Source organism: Microcaecilia unicolor, chromosome 2 (assembly GCF_901765095.1).
Source record: "Microcaecilia unicolor chromosome 2, aMicUni1.1, whole genome shotgun sequence".
Taxonomy (NCBI): domain Eukaryota; kingdom Metazoa; phylum Chordata; class Amphibia; order Gymnophiona; family Siphonopidae; genus Microcaecilia; species Microcaecilia unicolor.
The window spans coordinates 367913263-367938984 of NC_044032.1; the positions used below are offsets into that span (position 1 = coordinate 367913263).

Genomic DNA, 25722 nt, shown 5'->3' on the forward strand with positions numbered 1-25722 from the left:
CAAGGACTAACACCGGCTGCTCATACTGTAGCACAACTTGTTTACCCACTCCTACCTTTGAAGATCATATTCATGTACCTTTCTGACTTCACATTAACTTTCAGTTAGTCTGATTATTTTCTATCTACCTTCTGTTACTCTCTTATCTGTCTATATATTTCATCTCCGCTTACATCCTATGCTGCCTATTAAGATGTTTAATTATGCATTGTGTCAACAGTAAGTACGAAAACAAAAAAAGAAGAGAAAAAACCCTATGAATCAAGGCACAGAGCAAAAAGGAAAGTAGGGAAGAACCAATACAATTCAAACCTAAAGGTAAAAAGTAATTTTATTAGTCAGGCTCGACAAAGATCTATGTTTTGGTGCAAGAACACCTGCTTCAGGAGTCGTGTTCTTGGTAATGCAAATACCAATAGAGTAAAATATGTGCTGCAACTAAACTGCAGGTTTCAAAAAACATGGCTGCAAGAACATTTGGTTTTATGTGCAGCTTTTATTTCACTCATCTTTATTTGATAGATTTGCATACATGTTCATTTTTTCAGATGCATGTCTTCACAGTTTTCATTTGAATTTTTATTGAAGGCTAACATAGTACATTATGTTCGCCTCACCTTTATTTTATATTTGCATCGGTACTCATTTCTTTCATTCACACACACACACACACACATATATATATATATATATATATATATATATACATACATACACACACCAGGTTTTCTACAGTTGCACTTTGATTTTGCACTCTGCAAATATGTGCATTTTTACATTGGTTCTCACATATAACATGTTTGATTATATCACACCATCACAATTTTATGATGTTTTTTGTAGACGTTTATGCACTTTGCTTGAATGAAAATGCACATGTTTTTGTATACTGCTTATCTTAACATACTTTTCTGTATTATTTTATAATTTGTCAATATAGTTCTACAATATTTTATAGTTTTTTTCCACATACCTTGTAAAGTGTCTGCCTGAATTTGTATACACTGATATCCACACCCATCGGAACTGGTATGTTTTATCTTTTTTTTAACATGATCATTTTATACATCTTTTTAAATATTTCTGATACTAAATGTTTCCATCACTTAATCTTACACAATACTTTAATGTTTTAATAGTTTTTGTCCTATATGCTTTACATAAGTACATAAGTATTACCATACTGGGACAGACCAAAGGTCCATCAAGCCCAGCATCCTGTTTCCAACAGTGGCCAATCCAGGTCACAAATACCTGGCAAGATCCCAAAAAAGTGCAAAACATTTTATGCTGCTTATCCCAGAAATATGAAATACCACAATTAGTAGAAATTATGATGTGTATATGTACTTGCAACTTGATGCTGTGTTTAATTCTTTCTCTTTTTCTTAGGGAAAGTCTCATCCAGTCGTAGGGGATTTTTCTACACTTCGCCAATTGTGGCGTGCCCCAATTTTACAACAAATATAATCACAGACAATCCCTCAGTTCTAACTGAATCAGAGTGAGAAAAGACTGCTATGCTGTAAGATTGAAGTGAAGTTTCTGCACACCAACTTTAAATGGAGGTTTGTGTTGAGGGATGTGAAGCTCATTCTGTTGAATTTCATTTTGTTACAGACCAGTGCAAGACTAATCCCTTGAGAAAGCCGCATTGAGTGAAACAGGCACCTGTTGGGGAGATATCTACACCTGGAAATTTAAGCAAAGTTATGTGTTTTCATTGCAAAATGAGCACAGCCTAGATAAAAATTTAAAGATTTACTTCAACACAAGTGTGTATAATACATAGTGTGTACACATTGAACCTGTGACAATGTCCTCCCTACGCAAAGACAAATAATAGGACAAGAAGGAAAGAAAAAGAAAAGAAAAAAAAAGTCACAAAACACAGAAAATTTGTAAGAAAAAAGAGAGTGGAAGAAGGGATTGTCTGTGACTATATTTGTCGTAAAATTGGGGCACGCCACAACTGGCGAAATGTAGAAAAAACCCCTATGACTGTATGAGACTTTCCCTAAGAAAAAGAGCAAGAATTAAACACAGCATCAAGTTGCAAGTACATATACACATTATAATTTCTACTAATTGTGGTATTAAATATTGGATTAAGTTGCAGTAGAATCTTGCCGTACGATTTGATCAGTATCCCAGAAATAAGCAGTGGATTTTCCCCAAGTCCATTTTAATAATGGTCTATGGACTTTTCCTTTAGGAAGCCGTCCAAACCTTTTCTAAACCTTGCTAAGCTAACCGCCTTTACCACATTCTCTGGCAACAAATTCCAGAGTTTAATTATACGTTGAGTGAAGAAAGACTTTCTCTGATTGATTTTAAATTTACTACTTTGTAGCTTCATCACATGCCCCCTAGTCCTAGTATTTTTGGAAAGAGTAAACATCTACCCATTCCACTCCACTCATTATTTATTTATTTTTTTTTGTATTTAAACAATTTTTATTAATGTGTCACATGTTATAGCGTTACATACTTGCATGGGTCAAACTTCACAAACAGTCCATGCTACAACAATCCAATTACTGCAATAACCATCAACTGACAACTTTTCTCCCCCTCCCTTCCCCGTAACTCCCTCCCCTCCCCCCCCCCCCGTGCTCTGATATTGTTATTATTATTGGCAGATAGGCATGTTATGTGACCCAGACAGACCTTCCCTACATCAACTTATCCAATTCTTCTTATATGAGCATTTTAACACTGTTAACATCAGGTTAATTGTGGAGTTACTCGTCTCTCCCTCCCTCCTTAGTCAATTCAGACACCAGTCAATGACATCTGTTATGTAGGCTCTCCCCTCATGCGCTCTTACCATGCTTCATCCACACACATCCACTCATTATTTTATAGACCTCTATAATATCGCCCCTCAGCCGTCTTTTCTCCAAGCTGAAGAGCCCTAGATGCTTTAGCCTTTCCTCATAGGGAAGTCGTCCCATCCCCTTTATTATTTTCATCAGCCTTCTCTGCACCTTTTCTAATTCCACTATATCTTTTTTAAGATGCAGTGACCAGAATTGAACACAATATTTGAGGTGTGGTCGCACCATAGAGTGATACAAAGGCCGTTGTAATTTCTGGTGCATTTATTTCTTGGTTACCTTTTTATACATACCTTTTCTGCTTTTGTAGTTGATTATATGCAGATTGGTTGATTTCTTTACATACATACATGCATTTCATTGCATATTTATTAATTTTGTTTGTTGTTTATATGGTTATAGATTTGTTGACTCCGGAGGCAGGCGTCCCCCACCGAAACGCAGATCTGTGTCAAGTCCAACTAATAAAATTGCATTTTATCCTTGAGTTGGAATTGTATTGGTCTTACCCTACTTTCATTTTTGCTCAACACTATAAGTAGCATGCTATGCAATAATGGTATATACTGTTATGTGAATATTTTTTTCCTGCTCAGGTTTCTGCCCTGTGTCCAAAAGGACATCCATGATAAAAGATGATTTAATTTTACATTGGAAACGGGAAGAAGTAGAAAATCAATAGAGAAAGAAATCTCCTTCTTTTCAATTTTTGTTGTCTGAAATATTCTGCATCGGAAATACTTCAAGAAAGGATTATATAAACATTACAGCTATAGACAATGATAACAAATTGTTTCTACATTCCTGTTAATAAGATCATACAAAATGTGCTAAGGGCATGCTAGTGTTTTAAGCATACTCCAAAGACATCATATATGAGTGTCTCTAATGTTTAGCCTGAGCTAATTCTAGGTATGTGTTAAAAATGCTAGCGCATCTTAGTAATCAGGCCCTAAGCATCCTAAAGAAACATTTGAACTTAACAAAATTCTTGGAGTCTTCTCAGGACAGTATGTCTAGAGCAACCCTCTTGGTATCATTTGTATTAGGGCTGCATTTCAATTAAAATGTTAACGCAATTAAAGGTATTTTTTTTTCTCCTACTGCTGCTTTTTGTGACTAGATGCATTGGGAAGGCCTTAGAAGGACCTCTAAGCTCCCTCATGATCGATGAAGATGGACTTCCTGATGCCAAAGCAGAAGGCTCCTCAATGGAAAGCACTGCAAATGCTACAGAAGTAAGAGTACTGAGCTCCTCTTTATGAAACTCAGTAGTTTCAGATCATCCCCTTCCTCTTTAGGAGGGAGCTCTCCCACCTCTAACGGCTCGTTCAACGATGACTCCTCTGAATAGACCAAGGCCACATCAGATAAGGAGGGAGAAGCAGAGATAGCCTCATCTGCCTGCCCACTCCTAGAGGTCTAAATGAGATCTCTTAGGAGCCGGAGGGGCAGCGGGGCGAGAAACTGAAGCTTCTTGCACGTAGAAGCTACTCTGTCTGTCCCTGCTTCAGTAAATAGGCCTGGTGTAAGAACAATATAAACTCCAGAGAAAACAAAGATCTCAATGCAGCTGAATGCTCTGTTGGGCCCCAAGGCTATAAAATGGAGGCTGTGCTCCATGTGGGATAAGCCAGAGGCTGCTCCTCATGCCAGTTGGTCCCAACAAAATGGTGCCTGTTCCCGCGTTCTTCTGCATCAAACTGTGCACCGGCCCTGCCACACAGCCCATGCTCTGACACTGGCCATCAAGACCCCCAGTTGGAAAACTGCTTAACTGCCTCTGCGGCATACAATTCACCCTGTCACCAGTGCTGAATAACATGTCCCAAGCGGTGAGTTAGGATCCCTCCCCTACATCAAGTAGAACTTTCAGCCCACCAAGTGATTCCATGTCATACTTTAGTCAGACTTACCACTGCCGGCTGCTCCCCCTAAGCTCAGTGTTTCCACAAGGCTCAGGACTGATACTCTATCCCATGCTTTCCAGAAAATCTCTTTCCATCTTTATTTATTTATTTTTTTAAGGTTGCTGTGCTTGAAAAGGAAACAGAGGTGAGGTGAAGGGAGGGAAGAAATAAATTTGCAGGGCACCAAGACAGGGATCTGAAGACCTCCAGATATGACTCTGCAGACTCAAGCCACCTGCAAAGTTCAACTGGAAACCATCTAGCCACCTGGACCAGGAGCAAATCACTCAGAACCAGATGCTAAAAAGTGTGTCTATCCATCTGCTGGAGCTAGAAAATACTGAGGAGCTGAACCTGGACTGGATGTCAAGAGAGATACGTGTCAGCTCTGTTTTCAATATCTCCACAGCTCTGTTTTCATTTCTCTATCTCCACCTGCTGGTTGATGGACACAACATTCCCCCAGGTTACATAAGTACATAAGCATTGCCGTGCTGGGACAGACCAAGGGTCCATCGAGCCCAGCACCCTGTCACCGACAGCGGCCAAAAAAACAAGCAATTTGTCCTGCCCATCCCAGAAATAGTGGATTATTCCCATGTCCATTCAATAACATTCTATGGCCTTTTCCTACAGGAAAACGTCCAAACCCTTTTTGAAGTCCGCTAAGTTAACCGCCTTAACCACTCTTTCTGGCAACAAATTCCAGAGTCCAACTACGTGTTGAGTGAAGAAATATTTCCTCCGATTCGTTTTAAATTTACCACACTGCATCTTCATCGCATGCCCCCTTTTGTCCTAGTATCTTTGGAAAGCAAAAACAGATGCTCCACATCAACCCGTTCCACTGCACTCATTATCATATCCCCTTAGCCGCCTCCTCTCCAAGCTGAAGAGCCCCAGCCTGTTCAGCCTTTCCTCATAGGGAAGTCGTCCCATCCCCTGTATCATCTTTGTCGCCCTTCTCTGCACCTTTCCCAATTCCACTATATCTTTCTTGAAGTGCGGCGACCAGAACTGAACACAATACTTGAGGTGCGGTCGCACCATGGAGCGATACAATGGCAGAATAATATCCTTATTTCTGTTTTCAATCCCTTTCTATTTGCTTTCCTAGCCGCAGCAGCAAATTGAGCAGATGATTTCAACGTATCATCGATGATGACACCTAGATCCCTTTCTTGGTCTGTGACTCCTAACGCTGAACCTTGCATGACGTAACTATAGTTTGGGTTCCTCTTTCCCACATGCATCACTCTGCACTTGTTCACATTAAACATCATCTGCCATTTAGATGCCCAGTCTCCCAGTCTCGTAAGATCCTCTTGTAGTTTTTCACAATCTTCCTGCGATTTGACAACTTTGAATAACTTTGTGTTATCAGCAAATTTGATTACCTCACTAGTTACCCCCATCTCTAGGTCATTTATGAATACGTTAAAAAGCAGAGGTCCCAGCACAGATCCCTGAGGGACGCCACTAACTACCCTTCTCCATTGTGAATATTGACCTCTGGATAATGGGAAGTTAATGGAATGTACTTTCAAAGCTTAATAAAACAACAAAAATTACAAATAGCACACAGTCTCTCACACAAAATATACTCACTCTGTATTCTCCGAGTGCATAGTGACAAGATGCTAGTTGAATAAGTGCCCTGTGCTGTTCCAGTGATCCTTGTCCCAAGACCTGCTGTGGAGAATGAGAACCCTGAAGAACTGCCAGGTGATGCAGACTGGTAACTGCTTTTTTATATTGACCCTTTAAAACAAACAAACAAAATTTCCAAATAACAAGAAATAAATACGAAAGAAACAAGTAATATCCTGCCTAGCAATTGTTCTCCAAGAGAGTGGGGCAACGCTTCTCCCAAATGGAAAGCCCAGTGGCAATGTAAAATAGTTTGGTCAAAGGAAAATATTTTCCTATAGCAATTTATTTTCAAAGATGTGAGGGTAGGATAGAATTTCGCAGGGTGCACATACTATGCTCAAAATGTTAGGGGCCCTGTTTATTTACTAAGCTGCGCTGTAAGCACACTAACATTTTTTGGTGTGTGCATGACAGAGATACCCATTATATTCCTAAGGGTGTCTCTAGCGTTAGCAAGCACTAAAAAAGTTTGTGCACCTACAGAACTGCTTAGTAAACAGGGCACTAAGATTCTAACAAAATTAATTTGCTTTTTGCCATTTGGAACAAGAGAAGAATCAACTTTAAAACTTGGAGTAGTTCACATATCATGTCCTTTTAAATGTGTTTAATTTTATGTTTACATTTAAATTTTCTTCAAAACTAAGAACACAGTTATTATGCTACTGAATGGTTGGTTGGTTGGTTGGAGAGATGGATGGATAAATCATCCTTTCCCAATAATGTTGAAAAGCAAAAAAAAAAGTTCAATTCATCTTTAGTCACCAAGGAGTGTAGTTATCATTGAGGGGTATAATTGAACGTCGCCGGCGAAATAGATTGCTGGCAATCTATTTTGGCGGCGGCGGTGCTACAGCTGGCCGGAACCGTATTATCGGAAAAGATGGCCGGCCATCTTTTTTTTCGATAATACGGTTTAGCCCGGCCAAATGCCAAAGTTCGCCAGGTTTGAAATGGCCGGTTTTGTTTTTCAGCGATAATGGGAAAAAAATGCCAGCGATCTCCAACCCCGCGACATCCAAGGCATTTGGTCGTGGGAGGAACCAGCATTTGTAGTGCACTTGTCCCCCTGACATGCCAGGACACCAACCGGGCACCCTAGGGGGCACTTCTAAAAATTAAAAAAAAAATACAAATACCTCCCAGGTGCATAGCTCCCTTTCCTTGGGTGCTGAGCCCCCCAAATCCCACTCCCCACAACTCTTCACCACTACCATAGTCCTTATGGGTGAAGGGGGGGCACCTACATGTGGGTAGGGTGGGTTTTGGGGGGGGGGGGTTTGGAGGGCTCAACACTTACCACCACAAGTGTAACAGGTAGGGGGGGGGGCTGGGTCCATCTGCCTGAAGTCCACTGCAACCAACATAAACTGTTCCAGGGACCTGCATACTGCTGTCAGGGAGCTGGATATGACATTTGAGGCTGGCATAGAGGCTGGCAAAAAAGGTTTTTATTTTTATTGTTTTAGTGTGGGAGGGGGTTAGTGACCACTGGGGGAGTACGGGGAGGTCATCCCCCATTCCCTCCAGTGGTCATCTGGTCAGTTCGGGCACCATTTTGAGGCTTGGTTGTGAAAATAAAAGGACCAAGTAAAAGCGGCGAAATACTCATTAACGCCGCTTTTTTTTTTTCCATAATCCGCAAAAGCCGGCCATCCGGTAGCCACGCCCATGTCCCGCCTTTGCTTCGCCACCGACACGCCCCCTTGAACTTTCGCCGGCACGGCAACAGGAAAGCAGCGATGGTGTCAAAAAAGCCTTTTGCGAGATCGCCGGCCATCTCCCTATTTATGTCTGAAGATCACCGGCGATCACTTTCGAAAATAAGCCTGATTGTGGACTAAGGTTAAGATGTGTTGTGCTCCAGGAGGGAGACTTTTTAGCCAGTCTTGTTTTTGAACTTATATCCCAAGTCAGTGTTGCATTTGTAATTCCAGATACCACCAATTAAAATCAGAACATTAGGTCCCTTGAAGGGGTATAATCGAACGGGGCGCCCAAGTTTTCATGAGGGCGTCCTCGCAGGACGGCCCCATAAAGGGGCGGGGCAACCTGTATTATCGAAAAAAGATGGACGTCCATCTTTCATTTCGATAATACGGTCAGGGACGCCAAATCATGAAATTTAGGTCGACCTTTGAGATGGTCATCCTTAGGTTGTTTTTGAGATGGTTGTCTCTGGTTTTTGGCGATAATGGAAACCGAGGACACCCATCTCAAAAACGACCAAATCCAAGCCATTTGGTCCCTCACATGCCAGGACACAAACCGGGCACCCTAGGGGGCACCTCAGTGGACCTCACAAATTGCTCCCAAGTGCATAGCTCCCTTACCTTGTGTGCTGAGCCCCCCAAATCCCCCCAAAACCCACTCCCCACAACTGTACACCACTACCATAGCCCTAAGGGGTGAAGGGGGGCACCTACAGGTGGGTACAGTGGGTTTCTGGTGGATTTTGAAGTGCTCACATTTACCAGCACAAGTGTAACAGGTAGGGGGGGATGGGCCTGGGTCCGCCTGCCTGAAGTGCACTGCACCCACTAAAACTGCTGTCATGGAGCTCGGTATGACATTTGAGGCTGGCATATAGGCTGGCAAAAAAATTATTTATTTTTTTTTTAGGGTGGGAGGGGGTTGGTGACCACTGGGGGAGTAAGGGGAGGTCATCCCCGATTCCCTCCGGTGGTCATCTGGTCAGTGTGGGCACCTTTTGAGGCTTGGTCGTGAAAAAAAAATGGACCAAGTAAAGTCAACCAAATGCTCGTCAGGGATGCCCTTCTTTTTTCCATTATCGGCCGAGGACGCCCAACTCTTAAGCACGCCCCAGTTCCACCTTTGCTACACTGGTGACACGCCCCCAGGAACTTTGGTCATCCTCACGACGGACTGCAGCTCGGGACGCCCAAAATCGGCTTTCAACCATGCCGATTTGGGCGACCCTGAGAGAAGGACGCCCATCTCCCGATTTGTGTCAAAAGACGGGCGTCCTTCTCTTTCGAAAATGCCCTTGAAAATGTACCAAGGCAGGGTTGCATAAATCCAGGACTGCCACAGAATTTCCCTCCTGGAATTGGGTAACTTGGCAGCTTTCCAGCTCAAACTATTACTGCTATCATACCCACAGTTAAGCTCTACACTTGTCCTTGCTACTTCTAGACAGGTGAAATGATGGTGGGGGAGGGGATCCCTAGTAGAGGGCCCACAAATATACGTCTGTCTAGGGCCCAATACAGTGTTAATTCGGTCCTGACTATACCATGCCATTGTGAAGGAAGGAGCCTAAATAACCTCACTCCCGATACCCTCCTTGCCTGCTGTGATCCATTTCCTACTGATTTCATCTCATTGCAATTAGATGTCCAAGTATAAGTGTGGTCTTATCTTCCCTGCATTGGAGAAAACTTCCTCAAAACAAACAAAAAAGCTAAACTTCTTCTCCTTGGTATCATCACAGACTTACTCTTCTCAACAGGCAACTCTGCCATTTAGAACATATCTGGAGTTTTTCCATTGCATCACTGTCACCAGTCTTCAAAAGGGGACTTTTCCTCCCAACCGGACAACAGCTGTTGTTTTCCCTTACCTTAAAGACGCCTGGGAAAAGCTATCAGAGCCCCTCAATCATTGGTCCAGTCTCTCAACTTCCCTTTCTATCAAAAGTTGTAGCTCAGCAGCTTCAATCATATCTTGAGCAAGTAAACGCCCTTCATCCCTATCGGTTTGAATTTACACAAGGCTACTCCACAGAATTTTCTCTTCTAGCATTAGTGAACTAAATTCATACAACGCTTGACAGAAGTGATGAAGTCCTCCTCTTATCCTTAAACCTCACCATGGTCTCTGGCCTTGTTCGCCACGGCACTCCTTTATAGTTTATTAATAATTTATTAAAAACTTAATATACTGTTTATAAGTTGGCCAAAGCAGGGCCACCTCAGGAACTAAATTATCTTGTTTTCATTCCTATCTGCAGCATAGGTCTTTACAGGTTCATTGGTTTGACTCTTTATCAAAACAACACAACAACATGTGGAGTCCCTCAGAGCTCGGTGTTGGGACCTATTCTCTAACATCTTTCTGGATTCCTTGGCTCTGCTGATTCAAGTATCTCTTTCTCCATATATGCTGACAACATCCAACTCAAGGTGGGGAAAAGCCAAGAAAATACATAAAATAGGCATGGTCAAATAACTTTTCACCTTACAAACAAATAAAAATACAATCACAAAATCAACTAGAGCAGAAAAAAGGGGAAAAATACACATAAAGTACATATAGTTTTATGAACCATAAAATTTCTTAAACAACCATGTCATCAAATCCTGTCAAAACCTCCCATATTGTTGCTATGAGCGTAAATTAAAAAGTAAGGTGTTCTATATTGGAGGCCCACAACCTACTATACACCTATTGCTTTTATCTCTCAAACTAAATCTTATTGCTAATTGGTTCTCGGATAATGGGCTTAAATTAAAACATTTTTAAGACAACTGCTGTTTTCTTCCCGTTCTATAGGTCCCCAGACCCCCTTTACTTACTTTGTGTGCAAGATGTTCAGACCTCTCCACAAGACTGTTAAAAACTTTAGGTATTACCACAGACAACTGTCATATCTCTACTGTTATTCAAAAATCATTTTATGTGCTGTACGTTCTTTGACTACCAATCAGTTCGTCTACTTATCTATTCTTTGGTCATGTCTAGATTTGATTACTGTAATTCTTTACTACAAGGTTTACTGAAATATTGACTGCGAAAACTACAAATTATTCAAAACACTGCTGTTAAATTACGGAGCCAGGAAATATGACAGTGTATAAGACTTATTGGTTTAAAGAGCACTGGCTTCCGATTTTCTACCAAATTAAATTTAAGATCTTAACTCTGACCCATCAGATACTTCACTCAGACTCCATTTTTTTTCAGTTTTCTTGTACCTTATGTTCCTTCAAGGAGTCTCTGCTCTATAAAACATTACTCAGAACTTACTATTTCAGACAGGTTTTCCCAACTGCTAAACATTCAGATTAATGATGGCATCCAACAAATATGCCCAGACTTGCCCAGATGTGACATCACCACAGATGTCTTCAAGTTCTTTTGCACAATCTACCTTCCTTTTGTGTCTTAGTTGAGTTAGAGGGGCATAATTGAATGGGGCGCCCAAGTTTTCCTGAGGGTATCCTTGCAGGACGTCCCTGCGAAGGGGCGGGGAAACCCGTATTATCGAAACAAGATGGGTGGCCATCTTTCGTTTTGATAATACGGTCGGGGACGCCCAAATCTCAACAATAAGGTCAACCTTAGAGATGGTCGTCCCCGATTTTCGGCGATAATGGAAACTGAGGACGCCCATCTCAGAAACGACCAAATGAAAGCCATTAGGTCATGGGAGGAGCCAGCATTCGTAGTGCACTGGTCCCCCTCACATGCCAGGACACCAACCGGGCACTGCAGTGGACTTCAGAAAAAGCTCCCAGGTGCATAGCTCCCTTACCTTGTGTGCTGAGCCCCCCAAAACCCCACTCCCCACAACTGTACACCACTACCATAGCCCTTAGGGATGAAGGGGGCACCTAGATGTGGGTACAGTGGGTTTGTGGTGGGTTTTGGATGGCTCATATTTACCACCACAAGTTTAACAGGTAGGGGGGGATGGGCCTGGGTCCGCCTGCCTGAAGTGCACTGCAGTACCCACTAAAACTGCTCCAGGGGCCTACATACTGCTGTCATGGAGTTGGGTATGATATTTGAGGCTGGCATAGAGGCTGGAAAAAATATTTAAAAATCTTTTTTTTTATAGGGTGGGAAGGGGTTAGTGACCACTGGGGGAGTAGGAAGAGGTCATCCCTGATTCCCTCCGGTGGTCATCTGGTCATTTAGGGCACATTTTTGTGACTTGGTCGTAAAAAAAAAAGGACCAAGTAAAGTCGGCCAAGTGTTCATTAGGGACACCCTTCTTTTTTCCATTATCGGCTGAGGACACCCATGTGTTAAGCACACCCCAATCCCGCCTTTGCTATGCTTCCGACGCCCCCGTGAACTTTGGTCATCCCCGCGACGGAAAGCAGTTGAGGGCGCCCAAAATCGGCTTTTGATTATGCCGATTTGGGCGACCCTGGGAGAAGGATGCCCATCTCCCGATTTGTGTCGAAAGATGGGCTCCCTTCTCTTTCGAAAATAAGCCTGTTAGTATACTTCCAACCTAGTTCCCTATCCACTTAATAAACTGGAAATTGTTCTTTAGGTCTCCTTATGTCTCTACATTCACCTTTTTCCCTTACCTTGTTAATTTCATTTTACCTAGATTGTAAACAACTTTGATTTTTTTTTTAATGATATGCAGTGTAACAGGTGGGGACAATCACTGATTGTAAGCTAGTACTGATCAAAGCTAACAAAATGGGAGAGCATAGATGCACAATCCTTTTGCTAGAGCTGCACATTTACACCTTTTTCAGGGCACGTATAAATTTCTACTTGGGTTTTTACCAACTACTGGGGATGGCTCTAGATGCCTATTTTATAAAGGTACATGCTGTAGATGCCTATATTGCCTTTATAAAACAGAATCAAAATAGACCCCTTTTAGACTTTCAGTATACATAACGTAAGAATAGCCTTACTGGGTCAGACCAATGGTTCATCTAGCCAAGTATTCTGTTTCCAACAGTGGCCAATCCAGGTCACAAGTACCTGGCAGAAACCCAAATAGTAGCAACATTTCATGCTACCAATTCCATGGCAAGCAGTGGCTTCCCCACGTCTGTCTCAATAGCAGATTAAGGACTTTTCTTCCAGGAACTTGTCCAAACCTTTTTTAAACCCAGATACGCTAACCACTGTTACAACATCCTCTGGCAACCAGTTCCAGAGCTTAACTATTTGTTGAGTGAAAAAAATATTTCCTATTTGTTTCGAAAGTATTTCCATGTAACTTCATTGAGTATCCCCTAGTCTTTGCACTTTTTGAATGAGTAAAAAATTGACTCATTTCTACTTGTTCTACACCACGCAGTATAGGTGTCCTGTTATAACATTACACCTCATATTTCACAACAAATACTGATCCAATACTTAGCCAGAACCAGTCCTCCCAAATCTCTACTCTTTTTATTTATTAGGATTTATTTGTCCGCTGGGGAACAGGAAGGTTTTAATCTTCTCTCTGAATGTAATAAAATTAAGCTCTTGACAACCATACATAAGGCTCTAATATGCAGTCGAGGATGACAAAACTTTCACTGAAGAAAATTCCAGAAGAAGCACTAGATACTTATTTTTCTCGTCCTTACTTACAAACAAAGAGAAAAGGCATTTATTTACCTGGTAGATAATCATATCAGTAAGAAAGATTCTTAACCATAGCCAGGTATCAGTCTTCCACAGCATGCAAATTCTTGTAAATTCTGTACAATAAGAAAAGGAATTAAAATACATTAGCAGCTGTGTAATATCACAAGAACTAATATAGAAAAGGAAGTCCAAATAAAACTGCAAATACAAAATAAATTCACTGGCCCTCATCTGTTTATACAGATATAGAAACTCCAGGGCTGCATTTAATGGTCTTAATAATTCCAGGATTTGAAAAACACAGATCCCAAGATCAAAATGAAAAATAAAAACACAGCTGACTACTGTTCCTTTGTGTGTGTGTGTTGTAATTTTCTTGTCTAAGCAAGTTTGAATAAATGTATTTACTGGCATTGCTATACCACCCTTTGAAGTAAAAACTATCATGGAGATTTACAACAAAAACAAGATGCAAACTGCTTTGACCTGTGGCCAGATAATGTGGTATATGAAGTCTAAATAAAGATAAGAACAAATTACAAGAAAAAGGAGGGGAAAGATCAGTAGGAAAACTAAAGACAGGAACCAAAAGGAGGATGAAAAATGTAGCAGACCTCACCACAAGGTCAGAATCAAACGTTAGCTAAACAGCCAACTCTGGATAGCCTTCTTAAACTGGGGAAGGTATTTGTCCTTGTGAATACAGAGCAGAAGGCCAATCCAGAGAAAGGGACCTAGATGAAAGAAGGCAGACTTTCAAGAAATCTCCAGTGTAAACTCAAGGGAACAGTAAGCAAAAATGAGGATGTTATAATGCCTTTGTATCGCTCCATGGTGCGACCACACCTCGAATATTGTGTTCAATTCTGGTCACCGCATCTCAAAAAGATATAGTGGAATTAGTAAAGGTGCAGAGAAGGACGATGAAAATGATAAAGGGGATGGGATATCTTCCCTATGAGGAAAGGCTAAAGTGGTTAGGGCTCTTCTGCTTGGAGAAAAGGCGGCTGAGGAGAGATACGATAGAGGTCTATAAAATAATGAGTGGAGTTGAATGGGTAGATGTGAAGCGCCTGTTTACACTTTCCAAAAATACTAGAACTAGGGGGCATGCGATGAAGCTACAATGTAGTAAATTTAAAACGAATTGGAGAAACTTTTTCTTCACTCAACGTGTAATTAAACTCTGGAATTCGTTGCCAGAGAACGTGATAAAGGCGGTTAGCTAGTGGAGTTTTAAAAAGGTTTGGACGGCTTCCTAAAGGAGAAGTCCATAGACCATTATTAAGTGGAGTAGGGGAAAATCCACTATTTCTACTACTACTTATCATTTCTATAGTGCTACTAGATGTACGCAGCGCTGTATACTTGAACATGAAGAGACAGTTCCTGCTCGACAGAGCTTACAATCTAATTAGGACAGACAAACAGGACAAACAAGAGATAAAGTGAGGATGATAAAATAAGGGTTCTGAACAAGTGAATAAGGGTTAGGAGCTAAAAGCAGCATCAAAAAGGTGGGCTTTTAGCTTAGATTTGAAGACGGCCAGAGATGGAGCTTGACGTACCAGTTCAGGAAGTCTGTTCCAGGCATATGGTGCAGCAAGATAAAAGGAACGGAATCTGGAGTTAGCGGTGGAGGAGAAGGGTGAAGATAAGAGAGATTTACCTAGTGAACGGAGTTCCCGGGGAGGAATGTAGGGAGAGATGAGAGTGGAGAGGTACTGAGGAGCTGCAGAGTGAATGCACTTATAGGTCAATAAGAGGAGTTTGAACTGTATGCGGAAACGGATAGGAAGCCAGTGAAGTGACTTGAGGAGAGGGCTAATATGAGCATAACGACACTGGCGGAATATTAGCCGTGTAGCAGAATTTTGAACAGATTGAAGAGGAGGGAGATGGCTAAGTGGGAGACCTGAGAGAAGCAAGTTGCAATAGTCTAAGCGAGAGGTGATAAGAGTGTGGATGAGGGTTCTGGTAGTGTGCTCAGAAAGGAAAGGGCAAATTTTGGTGATATTATAGAGAAAGAAACGACAGGTTTTGGCAGTCTGCTGAATATGTACAGAGAAGGAGAGGGAGGAGTCGAAGATGACCCGAAGGTTACGAGCTGATGAGACAGGAAGGATGAGAGTGTTATCCACAGAAATAGAGGAGTAGAAGAGGTTGGTTTATGGGGAAAGGTAAGAAGCTCAGTCTTGGTCATGTTTAGTTTCAGATGGTGCTGAGACATCCAGGCAGCAATGTCAGATAGGCAGGCTGATACTTTGGCCTGGATTTCGGCTGAGATTTCTGGGATAAGCAGTATAAAATGTTTTGTACTTTTGGGGGATCTTGCCAGGTATTTGTGACCTGTATTGGCCACTGTTGGAAACAGGATGCTGGGCTTGATGGACCTTTGGTCTTTTCCAGTATGCCTGCGATGAGCACAGGTAAAATGGAGGAACATATGGTATACAATAACAAAGATAAAGTGAACAGTCAAGGTAATAAGCTTGATGTACTAACATAAGGGTCTTAAATTTAAGGCAGGCTCTAACTGTAAGCCAATGCTGGAGAGGGGGACACATTGTCAAAGCGACTAGTCCCCATTAGAAGCATCATAGCAGTGGATTCAATTAGTTGAATGTGTTTTAAGGAAGATAGAGGGAGATCATTACAGAGAGAATTAAAGTAGTCCAATTTTGTGATTACCAGTGATAAAATTAGGATTTTGTGTTGGTTAAAGGAAAATTAAGCGTCGACAGACCTGATGTGATGTAGGGTGAAAAGGAGGACCTGATGACTGCACTAGTCTGAGAGAGAGGAATTTAAAATGTTGAGTATGCAGATGAAGTCACAGAGAGGTGATGGAATCTTTACAATGAAATGACAAGGCAGAATAAATGAAGGCCTAGAAAACAGATGGATTGCATTTAGCAACAATGAGATGGAGACTATATGCTTACAAGCAACTCTCAGTAGAATCAAGACAAGATTCTAGCATGGCAAGATTAGGTACAGAAGAATCAAATGAATACAAAATTTCAATATTAGCATCACACGAACTGGCACTTTTTCAGTAACTGGCCTGCTAGAGTGGAATAAACTGCCTTTGGTGTTGAAATTGCAGCACAATGTCGCTTCCTTTAAAAGGATGCTGAAGAGTTATCTGTTAGGTCTAGCCTTTGGACTGTAATGATTCATTTGCTTTTTTTCTCTGTATCATTTTGACTGCTTTATTGTACTTATACTTACTTGTCTATTAACTGTATGTTGATTTGATTTTATATTGTGTATGTAATTTTGTTATCCACCTTGAATAACAGCAGGCTATAAATACTAAAACAAACAGATGAATACCCTTATACAGAAGAGCAACAAACAGGAAAACAAAGCACAAAGATTTAAAGGAAAAAAAGCCATCTCTTGACTATCTTTCTAAAACAGCCTAGTTGCCACTTGGCTTCTCTAGGTAGTTTGTTCAAGATAGTAAGAGCTACTATTTAAAAAGTTCTCTCTAGCCCTAGCATGTTTAAAATCATGTAATGACAGAACAGACAGCAAGGCTTCCTGGCTTGACCTCAGTTCTAGAAGAACCATCCCAGCTCAGCAGATTGTTAATATAAACTGGACCCTTTGCTTCAAGTTCTCTAAACAACAGTAACAAAAGTTTGAATTTAATCCTTGCAGCTACTGGAAGGAAATGTAGATCCAACAGCAACAGTTTTCTCTTTATTCATGATGTTTCCAAGACAACCAAAGCCACTGCATTCTCTCCTAGTTGAACTTTATAGATACGTTTTTCATGTATCTCTATACATAAGACATTACAACAGTATAAATGAGAGATCACACTGGAGAGAACAAAAAGTGGGAAATATGAAGTGTTACTACAGGAACTGTAGGTGGATCAAGCCTGGACACATCAATGGTTAAGGAGAGCAGAAATGAAACCTAAGGTTTAATTATTTATTCCAGACTTTCTATACCGCTTTAACTGTCTGGCAGGACAAAGTGGTGTACGCTCTGAAAAGATAAACTTTGCAGCCGAAAACAGTGGATTAGGCACTAGATGGTTCACAGTAACCACTGAAAAACCTGGTACAACTGACATGGGGGGTTGCATCAATCAGCCTGCAAGTGGAGACAGCAAAACTTCAGAAGTGTGCTCTTCCTTATAAAGAGACTGTGCAGCTCCAACACTTCAGTATTTACGTAACACAACAGTGGAACCCTATGAGGCATATTTTCAAAGCACTTAGCCTTCCAAAGTTCCATAGAATATGTCACTTCTGGCTTTGGCTGCTATGGTGGCAGATTCTGGAGTCTGATTTTTATACAATGTTTTAATCCTCAATGTCCTATGGAATATGGATGTCTTTTCTTTCTTTTAATAGATTTTATGTACATGTGTACTGCTCTGATGGTTTGCTAAAGAGTGGGATATCAAATCGGAATAAAATTGGAAACTTATAACTTGGAAACTTATAAAGTATAGTTATCAATGAACCCTCATTCCCTAAGAGCATAAAGTAAATACGTACTGCAAAGTCAACAAACCCTGCAAAGTTCAACAAAAAGATCGGGAACTTGAACTGTGAGACACACAAACTACAACATATGAAAACTTCATCTCTGAATAAGGGTGGGCAACTGGACTCATCTAGTGGGACTAAAGGAAAGAAAATTATCTGGTAAGATCTAATTTATCCTTAGCCTTCTTACCAGAGCAGCCTAGAAGCTATGGGACATTAACAAAGCGGTGTTCAAGGTAGGAGGGATTCAGAGACCCCAGCTGCAATCACAAAGCCCAACGGTATCTTCCTCTTGAGTTGTGACATCCAGGCAATAGTACCTCAAAAAGGTATGGAGAGAGGACCATGTTGCCATTTTGCAAATATCTGATGGTGATAATGCTCTCAGTTCTGCCCAGAATGCAGCCACTCCCCTCACAGAATGCATCTTCAAGGAGGAAGGAGGTTGCTTGCCTGTAAGTATGTTGATGAAATTGTGTTCTTCAACCAGCGAGTTATGTTTGCCTGAGACCTGCTTCACCTTTCTTATTCTTCCCAAGCAGAATTACCTACTTATCTGTTCTACGAAATTCATTAGTCTTTCCAATTAGCTCATCAACATTATCTGAAAACCCATAAGCTTCAAGGATGAAAATTCTGCACCATAATTTTCTCTGCAGAAAGAAGGAAGAACCAGGGACTGATTTAAGTCAAAGAGTGAGACCACCGCTGGAGGAAGGAAGGAACCTTATGGAGACTCCAGTGTCCATGAACTGTAGCAAAGTGCTTGTGATTCAGAAACTGCAAGCAAAAATAACTGTCACCAGAAAAAACACCTTCAAGGTAAGATCCTTAATAGTGGGGACTCCTTAATGGTTCAACGAGAGCTTTCTGGACCTCCTTAAGGACCAAATTCAAACTCATTGCAGAAATATACACTTCACCAGAGGGTGGACATGGCTAACCCCTTTTAGAAAATGAACATCGGGGGAGAGGCCAAGGAAACTTTCTGCATACTGCCTTTAAATATAAGCTAATGCCGCAATCTGGACTTTCAAGGAGCTCAAAGTAAGACCCTTTGCAAGACCATCCTGCAAAATCCCAGAAGCTAGGAAGTCAAGTCTGTTCAGGAAGAAGAGCTCTTTCTGCCATTCAGTCTTTTTGAGTGCTCTTGATTTGCCTTCTTTGTCTCAGAAGCAGCGAGATGGTTTGGACGCAATGGTGACCTCTAAAGAGATCCTGGTCTATTCAAGCTCTGGCATCTAGTAAGTCGCCGGATCTGGATGGACTGCCGGTTGAATTTTATAAAACCTTTGCATCTGAGCTATCTTGTCTCATTGCGAGATGAAGTAAAAGAAGGGGGCTGTATATTGCTCACCATACATGACGCTTGGATTGCAGTTATTCCCTGGAGAGGTTTTCCTAGCCAATGATAGAACTATGGTCTGTAGGGTGTTGAATGGAAATTTGAGTACCTGTTACACCCCTACCTTGTATGCCTGGCGGCGGCCATCTTCGGAGGATCATCTGAGAAGCAGCCATCTTGGAAGGGTCATCAAGGAGGCAGCCATATTGATTACCTTCCTCATGGGCGTGCACAATGAGATCCCTCACCTCGCAGCTGGGACCGGGATCCTCTGATGGGAGGCCTACTTAAGAGCAGGACTGTGCCATCATCTTTGCTTCAGCTTCTTTCTGTTTAGAAGTCTGGTGCATTGGATTGTGTTTCTCTCTACCTGATTGTTTGCCCTGATCTTGGATTAGACCTGACCTTGCTTTGCCTAGCCACCTGCCCTGATCTTGGATTGGACCTGACCTTGCTTTGCCTAGCCGCCTGCCCTGATCTTGGATTGGACCTGACCTTGCTTTGCTTAGCCACCTGCCCTGATCTTGGATTGGACCTGACCCTGCCCTACTTTGCTGACTGCCTGGTCTTGTGTAGCAGTCGCTGCTTGTCTGTTCCTGTCTCCTCTGCCTGCCACGGCCGGCGGCCGTCTGACCCCGTTCGGTATCGGAAGTCCTGGTGGCCACCTGTACCTGGGGGCTCAACTCCTGGAGAATGGTGGTCACTCCCAGGTGAAGCTGGGGTTGTTTGGCTGCCCGACCGAGTGCGGCATAACTCTTCTGTACTGTGCTCAGTCGGGGCACAAGGGCTCACTACCAAGGATCGCAACAGTACCACAGACCTGTCTGCAGGGTGCTGTATTATCACAGACTTCTGAGGCCTTTTCCTCTCCTTTCTGTTACTTAGTATCTATTAGCATCCACTGTTTATTGTGGTCGTTGATCAGTTTTTGGGTGAATTAAGCCTTTATTCCTTTTGGAAGTGATACATTTCATCTGACACATGATTTAGCAAATGTATGACAGGGAAACAGTGTTTCTCTGAGGACAAGCAGAATAGATAAAATATTCAGTGCTGATTTGAGCTGGCTTATTGCTCCGTGAAGGTTAACCCAGTGTTTCACAATCATCTTCGTGCCAATAGGAGTCTATGTTTTTTTTAAAATGTATTGATGATTTTTCTCTACTACCTAGTCCACCGTCCCTTTTTATTAAAAATATTTCACAATGCTGTTCCTTACTCTACCTCTCCTTGGAGCTTCACATAATGACCCTAGTTCTATAACTAGGTTTGCCTTTTGTATACAAACATTATTTGCCAGGTATCTCCCCCATCATTCCTCCAAGATATACATATATTTAGGTCCCTCAGTATCATCTTACAGGACTTGTCCTGTGGGCCTCACATAATTTTGGTTGCTTTTCTCTGGACTGCCTGCCTATATCCTTTCTGAGATATTGCCCTTAGAACTGAACATAATATTCCAGGCAAGACCTCACCACCAACCAGTTGAGAGGCATTATCACCACTTTGTTTCTCTTGGTTATGTCTCTCTATGCAACCCAGCATCCTTCTGGATCTCATCACCAACTTCTCACACCGTTTGACTATTTTTCAGATCTGATATTATCATCACAAAATCTCTCTACTGATTACTGCATATCAGCTCCTCATTCCCTCCACTGTGTACCATTCCCTCGCAATGCTGTACCCCAAATGCAGGCTTATCATTACTAATGTGAATGCTTAAAATCACAACTTTGAAATAATTTGTAGTAAAACACATTAAATCTTCAAACTACAGCAGTAACTAAGAACAATCATATTTACCCTTATCAAGTGATTCAACAGAATGTAGCAGCTCCCAGCTCTCTTTTGCAAATTTGAAACTCTCTAGCAGTTCAACTGAGTTGGGAAGTTCTTTCTTATTTATCAGAATATGACGGTTTCTCCCTTTTCCAGAGCATTCTTCATCATCTGAGCTCTGTTTAAAAGACAAACATAAAATAATCATTATAAACACACCAGAAAAGTTCTCCTGTCATGCAGGGAATGTTCAAAATTCAGAGGTTTGTCATCCAGCTACCATATATACTCAACTATAAGCCAATATTTTTGGACACCTCCCCAAAAGGCCAAAACTTGGGATCTTGGCTTATAGATGAGTTGGAAGAAATTTCTGTGCTTCCTCCTTCCCCCTTCGGTGACCAGCACTTTTCTCTTGCTTTCTACCCTCCCCTTCTGTGCTGACCTGCATTTCTTGCTCGCTCCCTCCTGGCTGCTGATGCTGCTGACAGGGAAGGAGCCAGGAGGCCTTGAGCAAGTGCAGATGCTCAAGGCCCCACACTGGCCCTGCTTGCTTACATTTCTGTGTCAGCAGCTGCAGCAGCAGGAGCTAGGAGAGAGCGGTAAGAAGTGCCAGTCACTCGGGGGGGGGGGGGGGGGGGGCAGGAAGCATGAGAGAAGTGCCAGTCATTGTTGGAGGGGGGGTGAAAGAGAAGTGTCGGTCACATGGGGGGGAGGGTTGGGAAGCGAGAGAGAAGTGCCGGTCGCTTTGGGGGGGGGGGGGGGGAGAAGCGAGAGAGGAATGCCAGTCACTGCGGGGAGGGAGGAGGAAGCAAGAGAGAAATGTTGGTTACTGTGCGGGGAAGGAGGAAGTGAGAAATGCCGGTCACTGTTGGGGGTGGGAAGTGAGAGAGAAGTGCTGGCCACAGTGGTGGTGGTGGTGGTGGGGGGGTGCGGGAAGCGAGAAAAAATGCTGGCTCGGGGGGAGGGGCAGGAAGTGAGAGAGTAGTGTCGGTCACGCAGGAGTGGGGGTAGGAGAGGAAGAGAAATGGCAGTCATTGCAGACAGATTGGAGGGAGGGAGAGGGCAAAAATACTGCACACCAACAGGGAGGGGGAAAGGGAGCAACGCAGGTCACCACAGAAGAGTAAAGAATATATATGAATATAAATCCCCCCCCCCCCCCGGCTTATAGTCGAGTTAACTGTTTACCCCACTTTATAAGGGGAAAACTGTTAACTCAGTTTACAATCGGATAGGTTTACATTCAAGTATATACAATAGTTAAAAATATTCTTTTAGTTGAAAAACATGGTGAAGATTCAAACCAATTTGTGAGCTAGTGCACACCGGACATCAAACAAATACAGAATTTTAAACTCCTCCACACCATCCTCCTCCTGGAATGAAGGAAAAGAGAGTGACTGTGTGAAATGGAGAAATAAATGGCGAAAAGAAAAAACGTTTTGAACATTAAATCTTTAAGGGTTGCCCTTTTCAAGGGTTCAAAGGATGAGATTCCACTCAGTGCAGGAAGAATGCACCAGAGGTTGTAGACAGAGCACACTCTTCAAAAAATGAACTATGGATGAGCTGCCAAGGAGGACCTCTCCAAACAGCCCTGAAAGCATGCCAGTGATACTACCTGGACTTTCAAGCACCCAATTACCAAATTTTCTTGAAATCCTCCTTGAGAAAAGGAAGAATATGAATAATATAGTAAAAGAGAAAACAGTTCTGTTTGAACATTAAAACTACGTCAAACTCTTGCATATGGGGAGACACTGGGTAGATACACTACTTTTGCTGCAGGCATTGAGTGAGACACCTATTCCTGGGACTTCCAGGTTTGAGTCCTGCCATCAGCTACAAGAGAGTATCTCAGTTGGGAGACACCGGGCAGATACACTGTTGTTGCTGCAGGCATTGAGACACCTATTCTTGGGACTTCTGGGTTTCAGCCCTGCCTTTGGCTACAAGAGTGTGTCTCTACTGTGGTGCATGCCCAATGGGGCATGGCCAAAGGGGCAGGTCACCCCTTTGGAGCAACTGACAAGCAAGGAGTGGGCCATTCTGGTTATTTTTCATGGGGAAGTGAAAAGGTGGTAGAAGCAAGACGGTGAATCCTGTCTTGGTAAAGGGACCGATGAACAAATTTGTGCGAAAGGCTATCACTGTATTGACAACAGTGCCACAAGTGAGTCGTGTCTCTAAGTCTGAGGCTTCCCTATCTTCTGGGGGGCCATACCCCACCTCCAAAACCTGTTTTACGGGGGACAGCTGATGCTCCTAGATGAGGGAGAATTGCTGGCGCGGCTGGTGTTTCAGCCCACCTTCCATCTCCTGAATCTCTGATTCCAGATAAGGGAGGTACACCTACCTTCACTGGTTTCTTTATTATTTTATTCTCTGCCAGTTTCTCAACCGCAGGACATTACATTAAAGAACTTAATGATGGCTACAGGTAGAGTTTTGAAGTTGCTGCAGGATAATTTGACCCTTTTTAGTAGTTATACTGTTGAACATCAGTGAAATTTACTGAGCGGAAAACCAGGTTACTAGCAACTGAACATAAAAGGGAGAAGGTGGAAACACAAATATCTTTGTCAGTCACTGCAGCGAGTACTGAAAACAGCTTAGTAAGGCAGTTTAGTAATGCATCTTCATATGGAGAATCTTTAAAATTCAGCTAGTAACCCATGCCTATTGAATTTTCTAATAGCCCACTTTTTATCCCTCTTGAAATTCTTAAACTGTATCTGAAAGATGTGTTTTCTATACTGGTTGATAATTTGGTGATAAATAACTTGTATAATTTTGTCTAAACCACAGGTTTTTAACCCAGTCCTCAGGGCACACCCAGCCAGTCAGGATTTTCAGAATAAATTCAATGGGAATATCCTGAAAACCCCAACTGGCTGAGTATGCCAGATGGACAGGGCTGAAAACCTCTGGCCTAGAGCCTCTAGGATGGTAAATAAAAAAGAAGAGTATGACACAACAGACTCTCGGGAATCACAGAGGCTATTGTAAAACGTGCTACTTTACTTGTTTCATTTCAGACGGGTATGCAAAAAATGTAAGCTTTGAAGGCTTACTTTCTGAAGAAAACTACTTTGGTTTATGGGCAAAGTCTCTTGGTATTTCCTGACATTGCCAGACCTATGCAATTACGTCATGAGGCTTTCCTCCACTCGAGACCTAGGGTCTTAGTGATCGGAGCCTCTATATTTTAACATTTTCTTTATGTCTGGTGAATGCAGGAACTAATTCTTACATCTTTTCAGATCCCACTCAACAGGAAAAAATTTTTATTACTGTATATTCCTTCCTATGCTAGGCCTATTGATAAGGCCTGACATTGCTCAGTTTGGTTCTCACAAGTTGGCCTAACAAGTTAGCATCTTGTGTACCAATCAGTGCTTTCTCAGGAGCTGAGAACAGTCACTTCACAGATGCACATTTGGCTGCAGCCGAGTAACCCTGGGAGAAGCTGAAAGCCAGACTGACGATACACAGTGAGTCTAAGAGAATGTTACATTTGTGGGAAGAGAGACAGAGAGAGGACACAAGTATTGTTCTATGCCCTGTGGCTAACTACATGCTGTGCACGCAGAACTGATAGCTAATTAGCCAATGACCACCAACTGTCCACGTGAACCCACATCAGGAGAGAGTGATACAATACAGAACTATCCATATATGGCACAGGCTAGTTTCTGATTTCTAGTTTTGGAGAAATCACATGATTTATGAGAAGCGTAACCTGCAACAGTATATATGTATACTAGATTTACATAAAGTATCAAACCTGAGCTTAGCTTTGTGCTAATGCTATTTTGAGCTCATGCCATTTTGTTTACGAACTGCCCAGACATTAAGTAGATTGTTTCACTTGTTAGGAACTGTGACCTTTATTACCTCATGTCTATAAACTACTATTAAGTCCTCATTGCTCTGCTCTGTTTACTTGTTTTATTGTCTTCCTTCAAAGCCCCTTATTTACTCCAAGTTGGCATCCTTTTGAAGCATGCTGCGAGACTAGTCTGAAAACAGTGACACCTACAGCTGCATTTACAGCTGCATTATTGGAAGGAGAATTTTTGGACTCATTTATGTGATTTAAGACCTGCTCCATTTACTGGATAAACTGTTGAACTCTACCCCAGTGCTTACACTGTTGCTCTGATTGCAGGATTTTTGCATGTACTTTCTGTTCCATTTTTAATTATAATGCTTTTTGTCTGCTTATTAGGTGTACACGCATATGTTTATGGTTTGATTCATGTTTCATAATGTTTTTGGTCACACAAAAAGCAGTGTTCTGTCCATTTCATAGCCCAATGTTTTTGTTTCTATTTTTCTGTATATGCCCTCTTATCATTCAACTACTGGCTGCT

The 25722-nt window shown here is 42.1% G+C and overlaps 1 protein-coding gene across 2 annotated transcripts in view; it reads right to left on the reverse strand.

Moving 5' to 3' along the window:
* The window catches only part of INTS10 (integrator complex subunit 10), a 328250-nt gene that overhangs the window by 154602 nt on the left and 147926 nt on the right, over positions 1 to 25722 (reverse strand). For both annotated transcript variants that reach the window (XM_030194553.1, XM_030194554.1), the window contains exons 10-12: positions 21368 to 21521; positions 13730 to 13812; positions 6359 to 6511 (exon numbers count right to left, since the gene is read on the reverse strand). In XM_030194553.1, coding sequence (XP_030050413.1) covers positions 6359 to 6511; positions 13730 to 13812; positions 21368 to 21521 — 390 coding nt within the window. The remainder of the gene's footprint in view (positions 1 to 6358; positions 6512 to 13729; positions 13813 to 21367; positions 21522 to 25722) is intronic.